This window comes from Panthera onca, chromosome A1 (assembly GCF_046562875.1).
Source record: "Panthera onca isolate mPanOnc1 chromosome A1, mPanOnc1 haplotype 2, whole genome shotgun sequence".
In the NCBI taxonomy this organism is placed as follows: domain Eukaryota; kingdom Metazoa; phylum Chordata; class Mammalia; order Carnivora; family Felidae; genus Panthera; species Panthera onca.
The window spans coordinates 215,057,289-215,071,165 of record NC_138339.1 but is presented as its reverse complement, the minus strand read 5'-3'; the positions used below and the strand labels follow the sequence as shown (position 1 = coordinate 215,071,165).

The 13,877-nt window shown below is 38.7% G+C and overlaps 1 protein-coding gene across 1 annotated transcript in view; it reads right to left on the bottom strand.

Annotated features, from left to right (window-relative positions):
* The window catches only part of GTF2F2 (general transcription factor IIF subunit 2), a 154,595-nt gene that overhangs the window by 128,818 nt on the left and 11,900 nt on the right, over positions 1 to 13,877 (bottom strand). The window contains exons 2-4 of the mRNA XM_078433441.1: positions 11,826 to 11,899; positions 2,065 to 2,083; positions 593 to 737 (exon numbers count right to left, since the gene is read on the bottom strand). Of these exons, the coding sequence (XP_078289567.1) occupies positions 593 to 737; positions 2,065 to 2,083; positions 11,826 to 11,899 (238 nt within the window). The remainder of the gene's footprint in view (positions 1 to 592; positions 738 to 2,064; positions 2,084 to 11,825; positions 11,900 to 13,877) is intronic.

Below are 13,877 nucleotides of genomic sequence, written 5' to 3'. Positions count from 1 at the left end.
AATCTCCCTCTCTAATGCACAAACTGAAATACTTGCTCCTGATTTACTGAACTGGTAGAATATCAGAGCAAACAAACAAAATTTACAAACTGTACTTAACACAGAGCTTCTTGAGTGTCAAAACCAAGTAAAAACAGTTCAAATCTCGGTACTAAAAAGGCTCTCTTAGAACTGAAACCTACAAAGGCAAAAATTCAGACTAAAAGATTCCGTAATATTAAGCAGTATTTTTTTTAAACACAACTTATAGCTGCTGAATATCAATTTACCAAAACAGGAAAGTATGACCTTATCTTGGCAAAACTCAGAATACTGTTTCTTCAACATCCTAGAAGACAGCTTGATGCACCAGACTCTTCCATCTGCTTTGTTCTATTTCTTCATGCCCCAAATGGAAATTAAACCCTTCGAGTAACAGCCAAAATTTCATTAATCACAGGAAAGTAGAGAAACAAATAGCATGAAATGAATAATAGAGGTAGACAGAACAACAGGTAAAGCAGCCTTGATAATGACCTTAAAGTGTAATTTGAGACACAGCATCTATATAACAAGTACTGGAATCACATTAAATAATTCTATTCCCACTGACCTGATGAGCTCTCAGTAAAGACTGTTAATGTCTGTCCTCCAACACTTTGTAAGACAAATGGATGTTCTCTAGGGGTGCTGACAGAAGCTGGTTTTCCGCCAATATCGTGAATATTTGCAAGATCCTCATTCAAAGTAAATGACACCTAACAGACACATTAACAAAAGCTTATTACAACAGACTTATGTATTCAAAGTATCTTTCACAGAAATTCTGATTATAAATCAAATACCTTTTTAAAAATATGAACCTCAATTTCTAGTCATTTTATTCAACATTTTTCTTTTCTTTTATTATTTAATATATGAAATTTACTGTCAAATTGGTTTCCATACAACACCCAGTGCTCATCCCAACAGGTGCCCTCCTCAATACCCATCACCCACCCCCCATCAGCCCTCAGTTTTATTCAACATTTTTCTAAAACTTTATCAAAAAATCCTTAATACTTAGTCACAAAAAGGGAATCTATTCCCATTTGTCAGAATAATGGGGCTAATCTACCATTATAAAGATGGGTGACAGCTTTCAAATGCTTTTCTCTGGTTTATGGCTGAAGAAACTCTAGCTCCAAAACAGGAATAAATTTTTTCCCCTAAGGTCTCTGAAGTCAAGGGATTTTATCTTCTTACATTTATATCCTTACAAATGTATATACTTAAATATATAATATAAATAAATATATAGCAAAGGGCCTGGCACATAGAAGAAAAACAGTATTTGCTTAATGAATGAGTATTATAAGAGTATTTAAAAGGTGACTGTACTTAAAGGAAAAAGTGAGCTATTACTAGAAAGCTTAAACATTCCCATAAGCAGGGGATGTATTTCTTTTTTAGGTCTTAATGACTGCTGTAGGAGTACATGGTGCTGTTTTATTTTTGAATACTTTAACAAATACAAATAAATACTTACAAAGGTAATTCAATATTGAGGTTTAGAATAAAAAAGACGTAGTAGACGTTTTTTCACAAGGATTTTTACTACATACCAGCTCTCCCCAAAGGAACCTCACATTTTATATCAAAGGGATTTATAAACATAAAATACTAATCTCCCAACCACAAAGGAAAGGCCATAAAGCATTTATTAAATACTTCTCTGGTATGTGATAGGTACCACAATTATGTCCTGGATTTAATGGGTCAAAACATAAAGCCCTGAAAAATCCAGACCAAAGGCCTTAGCCACACTGAAATAATATTCGAGTAATACTGAAGCAAGAATAAGCCTCATAGTACCCAGTGAAGGGATATTTTGGGTCAAAGCAGAAAAATGCTAAGAATGAACAACTAGAAAGGAGTCCATTCATTCACACAAAAGTGACATTTACACTGTTACGCGTTCCTCACCATCAGCCAGTGTTTTGATGTAGTTTTCCAGAATGCAAACACCACCTTCTCTTTACTATTACTAATACATGGTAAAATAATCTCATGTTTTCAATAAAATATTCATAGAAATAATCTTACCTCAGTCCTTCCTTGATTCCTAAAAGAAAGGAAAGAATTTTATTTAGATCTCATGTTTTCTTCAAATGTATGTTAAGAACTAAAAGAAATAACACTATTTCATATTTACATAAAATATAGCATTTACATAGATCGACTAATATTTACCCTTGGCTCTCCTCAACTAACCTACTTGTAATCATTTGGTAAAAATAAAAACCACATTAATCCCCTGTGTACATAGTATAAATTTATATCACTTAACACTATTGCAACCTGTCCTAATAACAGTTTATCCAAGTAATGATCTTGTTACTGTTACCTTTATTTCTGCATACTATATAATAGTCTAATTTTATTTTATTTTATTTTTTTTTTAATTTTTTTTAACATTTATTTATTTTTGAGACAGAGAGAGACAGAGCATGAACAGGGGAGGGGCAGAGAGAGAGGGAGACACAGAATCTGAAACAGGCTCCAGGCTCTGAGCGGTCAGCACAGAGCCTGATGCGGGGCTCGAACTCACGGACTGTGAGATCATGACCTGAGCCGAAGTCGGACACTTAACCGACCGAGCCACCCAGGCGCCCCTATAATAGTCTAATTTTAAAAACCATGTATTAAATATCTACTCTAAGCAAAGTACTGGATGTAATATCTGTTCCCAGCCAGAAGATATAAAAGCTATATCCATAACTACAAGAGATAAATTTTAATTAATGTTTAAGAGAATCCCAATGTGCCAGGATCAGATAGGAGACCATTTCTTCCATTCTAGGAGTTGAGGAATGGCTTAACAAAAGAGAAAGCCTGAGCTAAGTCTTGAAGGGTACTGGGATTTCAACAGGCTGAGACAGGAAAATAGTATCAGACGTATCAGCTGAGCAAAGCCACAAAGAGTCTGATCATGAAAATGGAGTCACATTTGGCTCAGAGAGTACAAACTAAGGAATAGTGGGAGATGAACTATAAAGGAGAACTGAGGCTAGACCACAGAGTATCTTGAATATCACAGTGCAGAGCATGGACTTTATTCCTTAGGCAATGGAGAGCCACATGTATTGCATGAACAAAAGAATACAGTATAAAATATGCTCCTAGAAACTTGCACCAGAAAATATATATAAAATGGATATGAAGACCAGTTAGAAAACTACTGTTTCTCCATAACACCAGACTGAGTTCCAACCTGCCTTCACTCAGAGGCTCAACCACTCATTCTGTGATGAAGTGTCTACAAACATTAGGCATTGTGCCAAGTGCATGGTATACAGTATGAATACAGGTCTTTGTCCTCAAAGGTCCTAGTTTAATGCAAAATGATTCGATCCATGAACATAAACAGGATAATAACTTTATGACAGGTACAACGTGCTGTCAGGAAAATGCAGATGAGAAAGCTAGCAAAAGACAAATTAAATGAGAGATGAGGTCAACAACACGGAGGCATTCCAGGTTAAGAGAGTAATCCAATTAAACACAGAAGTGAGAAGATCTAGCACATTCTTTCTAACATCAGTGAATGGCAGGCTTGAGTCAAGCGGTAAAGAGCCTCTTGGGCCAGACTAAGGAATCCAGAATCTTAAACAGATTTGTTTACTGCAGGACTCCTCAGAGTCTTTCACATATTAAAATGCAATGTTGATCACCCTTTTGTTGGGAAGCACCTAAAAGAGAAGTGAAAAAATTCTAAGATTTCATGTAAAAATATGCATTTGCAGCTCCTCTCAAAAGACTGGAAGATTTGGCAGCGATAGTGCCCTCACCCACCCCTCAATTCAGTATGACAATAATCCCTTTGACATGCGCAGACAGGCAATGAATTCATCGCAGTCCCTTCCCTATTACTCCTGGACCTGGCTTCTAGGACATTTAATTAAGCTAACCTTTCAGACAGAGGTGCCGCAATCAAAATAAAGGCAAAGATGCAGGGAAAGCACTTGCAGAATGTTTACTGAATTGAATTGAGGTTAATGCAAAAACTCACAAAAAAGTAATGAAGGCTTTAACCAGGCAATGGCAGAATGCAAAGAGGAGGAGTGTGTGGCAGGATATCTGAGCTGTCAGAACTGACAGAAGAAGAAATGATTGGAAGTAGGCAGCAAGGGGAAAAGGACTGATTAAAGATCATGCTGACATTTCCAGTCTGGGGACAGAAAATCACCCAGATGCAATTAGAGAACACAACAGGGGATGACAATTTTATTTTCATATATTTATTTATAACATCATCTTGGCTGGAATGATAAGAGATTGATGAACTCTGGATGAGTTAATTTTCTAGAATAAAAAAGACTTAAGACTTATTTTTTAAAGGATTAGATATTCTTTTGTCTTGGCATATAAATGTATGAAGTATACACGACCTTTTGTCATTCAATATTACCAATAAAATATACCTTTTTCATGATAACCTGTGGTTAAAATTATAAACATCAACTACTGTAAAACACGGTAATATCCTCAGAAATGAACGCAGTGAACATGTAGCCCACCCTTTCACTGAATGAATGCCTCACGATGCTGTGCAGCCAGTCCTTCGTCACTCTGAGTCCACTTCTCAATACCCCGCCACTATTTCTTTACACTCCAATCCAGTTCCTCTGGCCTTTCTAGAAAATTGTCTTTCCTTTTTCTTACACTTTTTAAATACTTCTCAGATTTGACATCAATGGGAGGAGACTTTTCACTAATTACTGACAGCCAATAAAACACTCCCTTTTTGAAGGTTAAAAAAATCGACCAAATAATACCAAGTCTTTAACTGTGCTCCAGGATTTTTTGTTGGTTTTGTTTTAATTCCTATTCATACATTCCCTTCTTGAAAAGTCAGCTCAAAAACCATTAGATGGAGCCAAGGAAGGTGGGTATCTGAAGACTGGGTTGAGAAGAGGCAGCATAACCCAAATGGGATGGAAAGCAAGTGCCTGGGGCTGAGGGGATAGCCTGGGGCGAGGTGTCAGTGCCCAGGAGGGTAAGGAAGGCATCCCTATAGAGGAATGCTTCAACAAGAAGTGTGTCAGAACCTAGCAGGGTCAGGAAATAAAGGGGTGTGTGTTTGGGGGGGGTGGTGCCTGGGTGGCTCAGTGGGTTAAGCGTCTGACTCTTGATTTCCACTCAGGTCATGATCTCACAGTTCGTGAGATGGAGCCCCAAGTCAGGTTCTGTGCTGACAGCGTGGAGCCTGCTTGGGATATTCTCATTCTCCCTCTCTCCCTCTTTCCCCACCTCCCACCCCTCAAAATAAATAAATAAACATTAAAAAAGAAGAAGAAGAACTAGGACTCCATGGAGAAATGCCTGACTCCAGGCTCTGACAGAAATACGCAAGGTGAGTCCAAAACCATTTTTCTATGACAAAAAGTAAGTGCTCAAAGAATGATGGAGACATGCCAAAAGGCCATGGGGCTGCACTACTGAACTGTACACTTTACAAAGGGGCATGGGAACCGGGCTAGGAGGAGCTTCCGGTGGCTGCATTTTGGACAATTTGAACATGAGAATAAATGATGATAGTAACAAACTGTGACTCACTGACTAAAACTGGAATCCATGAGTTCACACTAACATAGCTAAATTAATAAAGTGGAAAATCTGATGAGAAAGGAATACACAGGGGCACCTGGGTGGCTCAGTTGGTTAGGTGTCCAACTTTGGCTCAGGTCATGATCTTGCAGTCTGTGAGTTCGAGCCCCACATCAGGCCCTGTGCTGACAGCTTGGAGCCTGGAGCCTGCTTTGGATTCTATTCTCTCTCATTCTCTCTCTCTCTGCCCCTCCCCCACTTGCACTCTGTCTCTCTCCCTCAAAAATAAATAAACATTAAAAAAAAAGACATGGAATATATACATAGTCTCCAAGTACCACCTCACAGAATATTAATTATAAAAGGGAAAAGAGTAAATTTACAGTGAAAAAGCATAGAAGGCGCTCCTTAATCAAGTGATCAAAGTTACCACTACCAGTCATGGGACAAAATGAAAACACATAAACCTTGCTAAAATACAGTAAGAACCCAGTTTCACCTGGTATACAACCCCAATCTAATCATGAAGAAACATCAAATTCAAATTACATAAAATAACAGCCTTGTAAACATCAAGCATGTTGACACTTACACAGTATACAAGTCAATCAAAGACTTCCAAATGTTCTAGATTTAAGGAAACTGAGAGAACGGACAACAGAATGTAATTCAACGTTGTGGACTGGATCCTTTTGCTATAAAACAGTCTGGAGATAAGTGGCAAACCCTGAATAAAGTCTAAGGATTAGGCAGTACCATATGATGTTAACCTACTGATTTGGAGGGGTGTGCTGTGATTGTTGTAGGAGAATGTCCTTTTTGTAGTCACCAAAGAACCACAAAAGTTCTTTATACTGTTCTTCTAACTAACTTTTCTGTAGCTTGACATTGTTTTAAAATGAAAATACTGGGGTGCCTGGCTGGCTCAGTCGGTGGAACATACAGGACTCTTGATCTCGGGGTCATGAGTCCAAGACCCACACCGGGCATAGGCCTACTTAAAAATTAAAATAATTTTTTTTTTAATGAAAAAGTTTTTGGGGGTGGTGGCTCAGTCGGTTAAGCATCCAACTTTGGCTCAGGTCTGATCTCACCGTTTGTGAGTTCAAGCTCCGCGCTGGTGTCTGTGTGGCCGGCCCAGAGCCTGGAGCCTGCTTCAGACTCTGTCTCCCTGTCTCTCTGACCCTCCCGCACTCACACTCTGTGTCCCGCTCTCAAAAATAAATAAACATTAGGGGCGCCTGGGTGGCTCCATCGGTTGAGTGTCCAACTTCAGCTCAGCTCATGATCTCGCGGTCCGTGGGTTCAAGCCCCGCGTCGGGCTCTGTGCTGACAGCTCAGAGCCTGAAGCCTGTTTCAGATTCTGTGTCCCCCTCTCTCTGCCCCTCCCCCCACTTGTACTCTCTCTCTGTCTCAAAAATAAACATTAAAAAAAAATTTAAATAAAAATAAACACTAAAAAATTTTTTTAAAAATAAAAAGTTTTTAAATTAAAAAAAAGTATTAAATAATTTCAAAATGTCCCCAGTTTACTTCATTAATTCCTTGCTACAGAATTTGAGAAAGTTACTAATTTTTCTCTATAACAATGATGAAATGAATATCCTCAATCTCTGCATCACTGACTTATTTCTTTTAGAAGCTAAGTGCCATGAAAATGCTGGGTCAAGAGCATGAATATTTTATTATTAATATTTCTAGCCTTCTCATTATCCCAGTCCCACACTGCTGGATGAGTTCGTCCGTGTCTTTCTCTAAGGGCAGCACCAAGAACTGAACTGTTGGCACTGTAGCTAACTGGCAGAGAAAACAGCAGGATTACTATTCTACTTTGTTCTGGGCAGTAATGTGTGTGTGAATACATGTGAGTGTGTCATATATGTATGTGTACACATATATATATGTTGCCAGGCTGGTCTTCAGAAAGTTTGCACCTATTTAAACTCCTATCAACAGTAAGGTTTTCTAAATTTAGTCAATATTATAACAGAAAGATTCTATCTCATTGATTTTTTGTCCACATATTTTTTATTAGTGGGCCCCCATATGACCCTAACTGTTATATGTGTTTAGAAATAAAGCTAGAACTCAAGAGCCTGGAGCCTGCTTCAGATTCTGTCTCCCTCTCTCTTTGCCCCTGCACCACTCACACTCCCTATCTCTCTCTCTCTATCAAAAATAAACATTAAAAAAAAGTTTTTAAATTAAAAAAAAAAACAAATAAAACTTAACCTAAAGTAAAACCGTAAGCTAACTGAAACGCAGTACACATCACACATCCAAAGGTATAAAAATAATCCAAGTACAATGCTTTAGAAACATTGCATAAACTGCCTAAGAGAAATGGCCCAAATGTCACCAGCTGTTACAACAGACTGGATTCTCCTGTTTTCAGGTGTAAACAGAACCAATTTGGGGAGAGCTGCACTCCCACCTGCATGTCTTCTCCCCGTCCTCTGCCTCTCCCAATTCCTCTACTCCACAGCCCTGTCTCTGCTGGAATGAACAACTGCACCACATAGACCTTCCTAGCTTCTGGCCTAAGGCACTGCAAACTGCTGCTGCTTACCTTTGGGAGATGGGCCGGGGAAGGGAGGTCCATACCCACACATCATACACAACACAGAGTCTGTACTATGCAGTATGTGGCACAACAGTAAGTAAACACTACTGGCTATTTTACATGCATTGAACCCCTGAAGTATTAATACCACAACCTTTTAATAGATGAGGAAACAGAGAGGGTAAGCAACTTACTGAAAGTCACACAGCTAGTAAGTTAACAAGGTCTAGATAAAGCCCAGAGCTGAATGACTCCTGAGTCCATACTCATAGCCACTATGTCACACTGGCTCTTTAAAACCTTGTTTTCATGCTTTACCCAAATATACTTTTTTTTTTTTTTTTTGCCACACAAATCATCCATAAATTGGTTAATCTTCCTCTAAGAATCCATACTTGACTATGTATCTCCTAGCCTTAAAAATATTTGAAGATGGTTTCACCTGGTCTGCCTTAAATCTTCTCTCAACAGCCATAGTACCTTCAAATATTCCTCAAAGGACACTGAGTTTTTTAGTTTTTTCTTTGTCCTTGTCTCACTCTACTAAAGGAACTTATCTGTCCATGTCTCTAAGTACAGCACTAGAACCGAACTTAATATTTGCACCATATGCTAAGTGGCAAAGAGAAGAGTGAGATTATCATCCCACTTCATCCTAAACAACAAACATCTACTAAGGGAGCCTTTTGTTTATAGCCACATAACCCTATGACTCATATCTACTTTAAACCAATTAAAATCCTGATAACCTAGTCACAGGCACTGCAAAGCCATTCCTCATCACCCTACATTTAATAGTGAATTTAGTAACTCAGTATAAGGAATGAAAACTAAGAGAATTAATAGCACAAACAAGACAGACAGCCAGGAGACCTACCATGGAACAAGCTGTTTTTAAGCATTTCTATAGCAATGTTAGTAATTACCATAAAGCTGTTCTCATCATTAAAAGGATTTAGCTCTATAAGACAAGACTGATTATATTTCATGTTAGGTAGATGATCTGCCAGGTCCTTTAGCTAACATAAAAAAAATACATGCACACCTGGTAACATTAAAAGCAAAGAGTTTATTGTCAAGACCAGGATACTCAAGAGAGTGAAAGCGGGGACACTATTAGTAACTGCATAGGGAAAACATGTAAACTGGGACTATTCCAGGCAAACCCAGGGGTATGGCCACCCTATACTAGATGCAACTGTGTAAACTGTCTGCTTTAAATTAAGGAATGAATGAACAACCGCACCATGCAGATCTTGAAATTTTCTCCCCAGCAAAGGTTGATAAAACTGCAACATACCCACCATTGCTGATTTAGCATGCTGCCTTTACTTCAGGGATCAAAGAGCTCGCAGAGGTTTCCTGAACCTCAGCTTTTATCCCATTTCCCATACTAGTCCCTTCTTCCCCGCACCCCCCCCCCCCCAAAATTTACATTCTTCAACCAGGTATTTTCTTCCCACAGAGGTTTTGAGGAACACAATATTCACGGCAGAAAAAGGACAACATTTGAGTTTACAAAACATTTTAACAAACCCTAAGCTGTTTTTGCTCAAAAACACTCTATGGGTTGGTAAGGCATTATTATCCACATTTTACAAACAAAAAAGCTACGGTTTAGATAGCTAAGGCCAAATAATTATCAATAGCCAGTAAGGACTAGAACCCAGGTCTTGAGCTCTAGTATAGTTATTACATAAAACAACATGGTTCACCATTAAAATACATTTTTCCTGTAGTCTGCCTTTCTTCAGTGACATATTGCTGAGATTTAATCTTGATAGTGGCTCCCATTTTCAGGAAAGCCAATTATAAGAAATTCTGAAGTCCACAACCGAAATAGTAGGTAATTATCTGCGTTATAAGGGATTCCATGTTGAAAAAGAAAAAAGATCACCCCAGATTTCAATTAAAAGTATGCAAAGTCTGCATTCCCTTATACTTCCAATAAAAGTATGATAACTCACCAAAAAATGTTGATTTATCTACAACTTTCCAGAAATATGTTAATTTTCTAGTTATATATGCAAATAAATGACAACTATTTCCATACTATCTCACTGGATTCATAAAAAAGGCTTGCAAAACAGGCAACTTCAGGCATAAGGAACCTAAACTCAAAAGATTAAGTGGCCTGTACAATCGCACTGATAGTAAGTGACAGAGCCACAACAGAAACCTACTGGAGTTTTCTTACAATTCAAGGCCTGAATTCAAGCCTCGTTCTGCTATTAAATGTGTAACCATCTCTTGAGAAAATAAGATATTACTTGTCCTTACCTAACTTTAGAACTTTGGATATAAAACCATGCCTGTTTCCAATCAACATCTTGTTAAAACAAAATGAAGGGTTAAAAGATCTGTCAGAACAAAGGTAAGGAAGAAAAAAAAAAAACTAGAAAGAAAACCCTGGGGTCAAATAACATTTAGAGATTGAGAAGATGAAGAAGCCAGCATTAGACTGAGAAGGAACAGTCCCCTATGGACGACAATCAGGAGTGGTGTCCCAGAAGTGAAATGAAAAAAAGGGTTGGAGGATAGGAATGATCACTATGTCAAAATTCTGTTGAAGGACAATTAAGAAGGCTGACAGGTGACTCTTAGATTTAGGAAGGTAGATGTGCCAGATGGCAAAAAAGGACTACAAATCCTTCACAGTGACCCCCACCAGGAGGTAGACTGTATTGCTCTCCCCGTGAACCTGGGCTTGGCTATGAGTTGCATCCTGAGGACTCTGGCAAACATGATGCAAACACAGGTTTGCTAAGTGCTTGTGTATTGGGACTTCTCTCTCTTTTGCTCTAGGAGTTTTCACCATCATGTGAATGAGCATATTGCAGATAAAACACACACGGCCACTGTCCCAGCCGAGAGCAAGCCAACCACTAGACACATGCGTGAGGCCATTCTAGCCAGGAAGGCCAGGTCAGTCCCAAACAGAAATGCCCCACAGAATTTAAGCAAATAATAAGGTTTTTGTTCTAGGCCACTAAATTTGGGGGTGATTTGTAGTGAAGCAAAAACTAACTAAACAACTAACTAAAAGGAAGGCACTGGAGACCAACTAGAGCTCTTGCAATGGAGTAGTAGGCAGGAAGATCTGATTAGAGTTAAGACTGAATGAACAGAGTGGAATGCAAGGCCTCTGGCTGACACCAGCTGAGCTTTGAAAGAGGCTTCCCTTTCTAACAAGGTCATTTCTCTAATCAGGAAACTAAACCTTTACATTGTTTTCCAGGTGTTCCCTACCCTCTTCCAATACCTCTATAGACACCACGGTGACACCATGGCAAAGTCTTTCTACTGAAGCACTTACTGGGTACATCTAGTTATGCCCAACCCAAGCATCCATCTTCACAAGATGTGGAGATGGAGGGATGAGGGAACTACATACTCTGCTGCTTCACTGCCAGTAAGTTTTACCAATAAATCTGACTTTATATTTACACCTATCACTAGAGAGGGGGGTGTGTGTGTGTGTGCGTGCACGCACATCTATACACATGCACACAAATACACATGTGCACACACAACTCCTCACAGCGCACCTAACCATCTCTTGACAATCCTTGATGTGCTCATTCTCATTTTCCAGGTAAATTCCCCATCTGAAAAAGAACTGTTATGACTTGTAAAAGCATTTATAAAAATTTCAAAAACCAGCTTTTTAAGATGTCAAAAATAAATAACTTACTTAGCAATCCGCAGTTTCCCAACTTCACCTCTTCCAGGGGCTTTAGCCCATTGCTGGGACAAATATTTAGGAACCTACAAAAATAAATAAAACACTAATAAGACTATGTTTTAGATGCTAACAAACTTCTTAAACATAAAATGATATAATGTTTCTATGTTACTTTCTGCCTATAATAACTGATCATTAAGTATCACACTCTCATACATTTTGCACTATAAGGGATACTAAGAAATCATCTTAATTCTCAAAGAGCTTGAAGTCAGTCAAGCTGCTGACACAAAACTAAAGCTAGCCAAAAAACTTAACAAAACAAAGTGCTAACTTATGTTCCCAAGTAAGTCCTAAAGTTCAGACATGAGAAAGGCTACCAGAAAATGTTTCTCAGAGGGGCATAACACTCTAACATGATATTATTCAGAGATACCACCAAGTTCAAGATGAGTTCAAAAATCAAATTTTATTGTGCTTAAGACTATAACTCTGACCAAAGATAAAGGATCTGCTGAAATAAATGATTAAATATCACGACTAACATTTATATAATACTTACTACTTTCCTGACACTGTTATAAGCATTTTCCATACCTTTACACATTTAATCCTCACATCTCTATAAGGTAGGTACTGTTAATTACCCTCATTTCACAGAGTATGAATCTGGGACACCCAGGGATTATACAAATTAGCCAAGGTTATATAATTAGTAAATGATGGAGTCAGGATTCAAACCCAGGCAGTCTGGGTCCAGCATCTATTTGTAACTAGATATATATTTAACTCCCAGGGACCTGGGTGGCTCAGTTGGTTAAGTGTCTGACTCTTGGTTTCAGCTCAGGTCATGATCTCGAGGTTTGTGAGTTCAAGCCCTGAATCAGGCTTTGCACTCACTGACAGCACAGAACCTGCTTGGGATTCTGTCCCTCCTTCTCTCTGCCCCTCCCCTGCTTGTGCTCACATGCATGCGCTCGCTCTTGCCCTCTCAAAATAAATAAATAAACATAATTTAAAAAAAGAGGGGGGGGGGGTTAATTCCCAAAAAGGTTAAGAGAATACATGCTGAATCACTACTATTTCTAAAAAAAAATTTTTTTTAACATTTATTCATTTTTGAGAGAGCAGGAGTGGGGGAGGGGCGGGGGGTGGGGAGACAGAATCTGAAGCAGGCTCCAGGTTCTGAGCTGTCAGAACAGAGCCCGATGTGGGGCTGGAAGTCACAGACTGCAACATCCTGACCTGAGCCAAAGTTGGACACCTAACCAACTGAGCCACCCAGGTGCCCCCCCCCCCCCGTTTTTTTTTTTTTAGAATCATTACTATTTCTTCCAAGAGGTAATTTAAACTTTGGAATCAGTACATACCTTCAAGGTTAGCCTGCTGTGAGGAATGAGATACCACATGAAGCATAATACCTCACACAAAGCAAGTACTCAATGAGTGTCAGGTGTCACTGTTATTTCCCCCAGTAATCTTGGAATGATAACATGAACGTCAATGCATAACTGAGTCAGAGCTTCCAAAGCAAGAAAGGAAAAAAATTCTATTTACCAAGATTTCATTTGCAAAAAGAACCACTTAACTATCAACCAAATTATAGTGTTTTGTTTGGATATACAGTAGAAAAAAATCAGAAACAAAAGGGTCAAAAGAAGATCCTAAAGGTACTTCTTCAATTATGAATGCATTCTTTACACCAAAATTTATCGAAGACTAGGCATATTCTTTAATAAAGTCCATAGGAGAAAGTTGGTGTCTTTTCTTCATCATATTCCAAGTTCCTGGTTCAAATGAGCCCTCTACATATATAGATGCCATAAGACCTCCTCCCTGACAGTAATAGTGTCCCTTCCACAATCTGTATTTCAAGAAATCACTCTAATCACTATCTCCTATCTTCCTGGCTCTCTCCTCAGTACTTCAACTCCAACAGTTCTTTCATCCCTTCAAATCACTGACTCTAACATCTAAACACTGTTCCTCAGCTGCCTGTGTCCCGTCTTCGCTCCTTAAAGGACTTACAGCCCATCATTACAATCATTTCCTTGCCCCTAT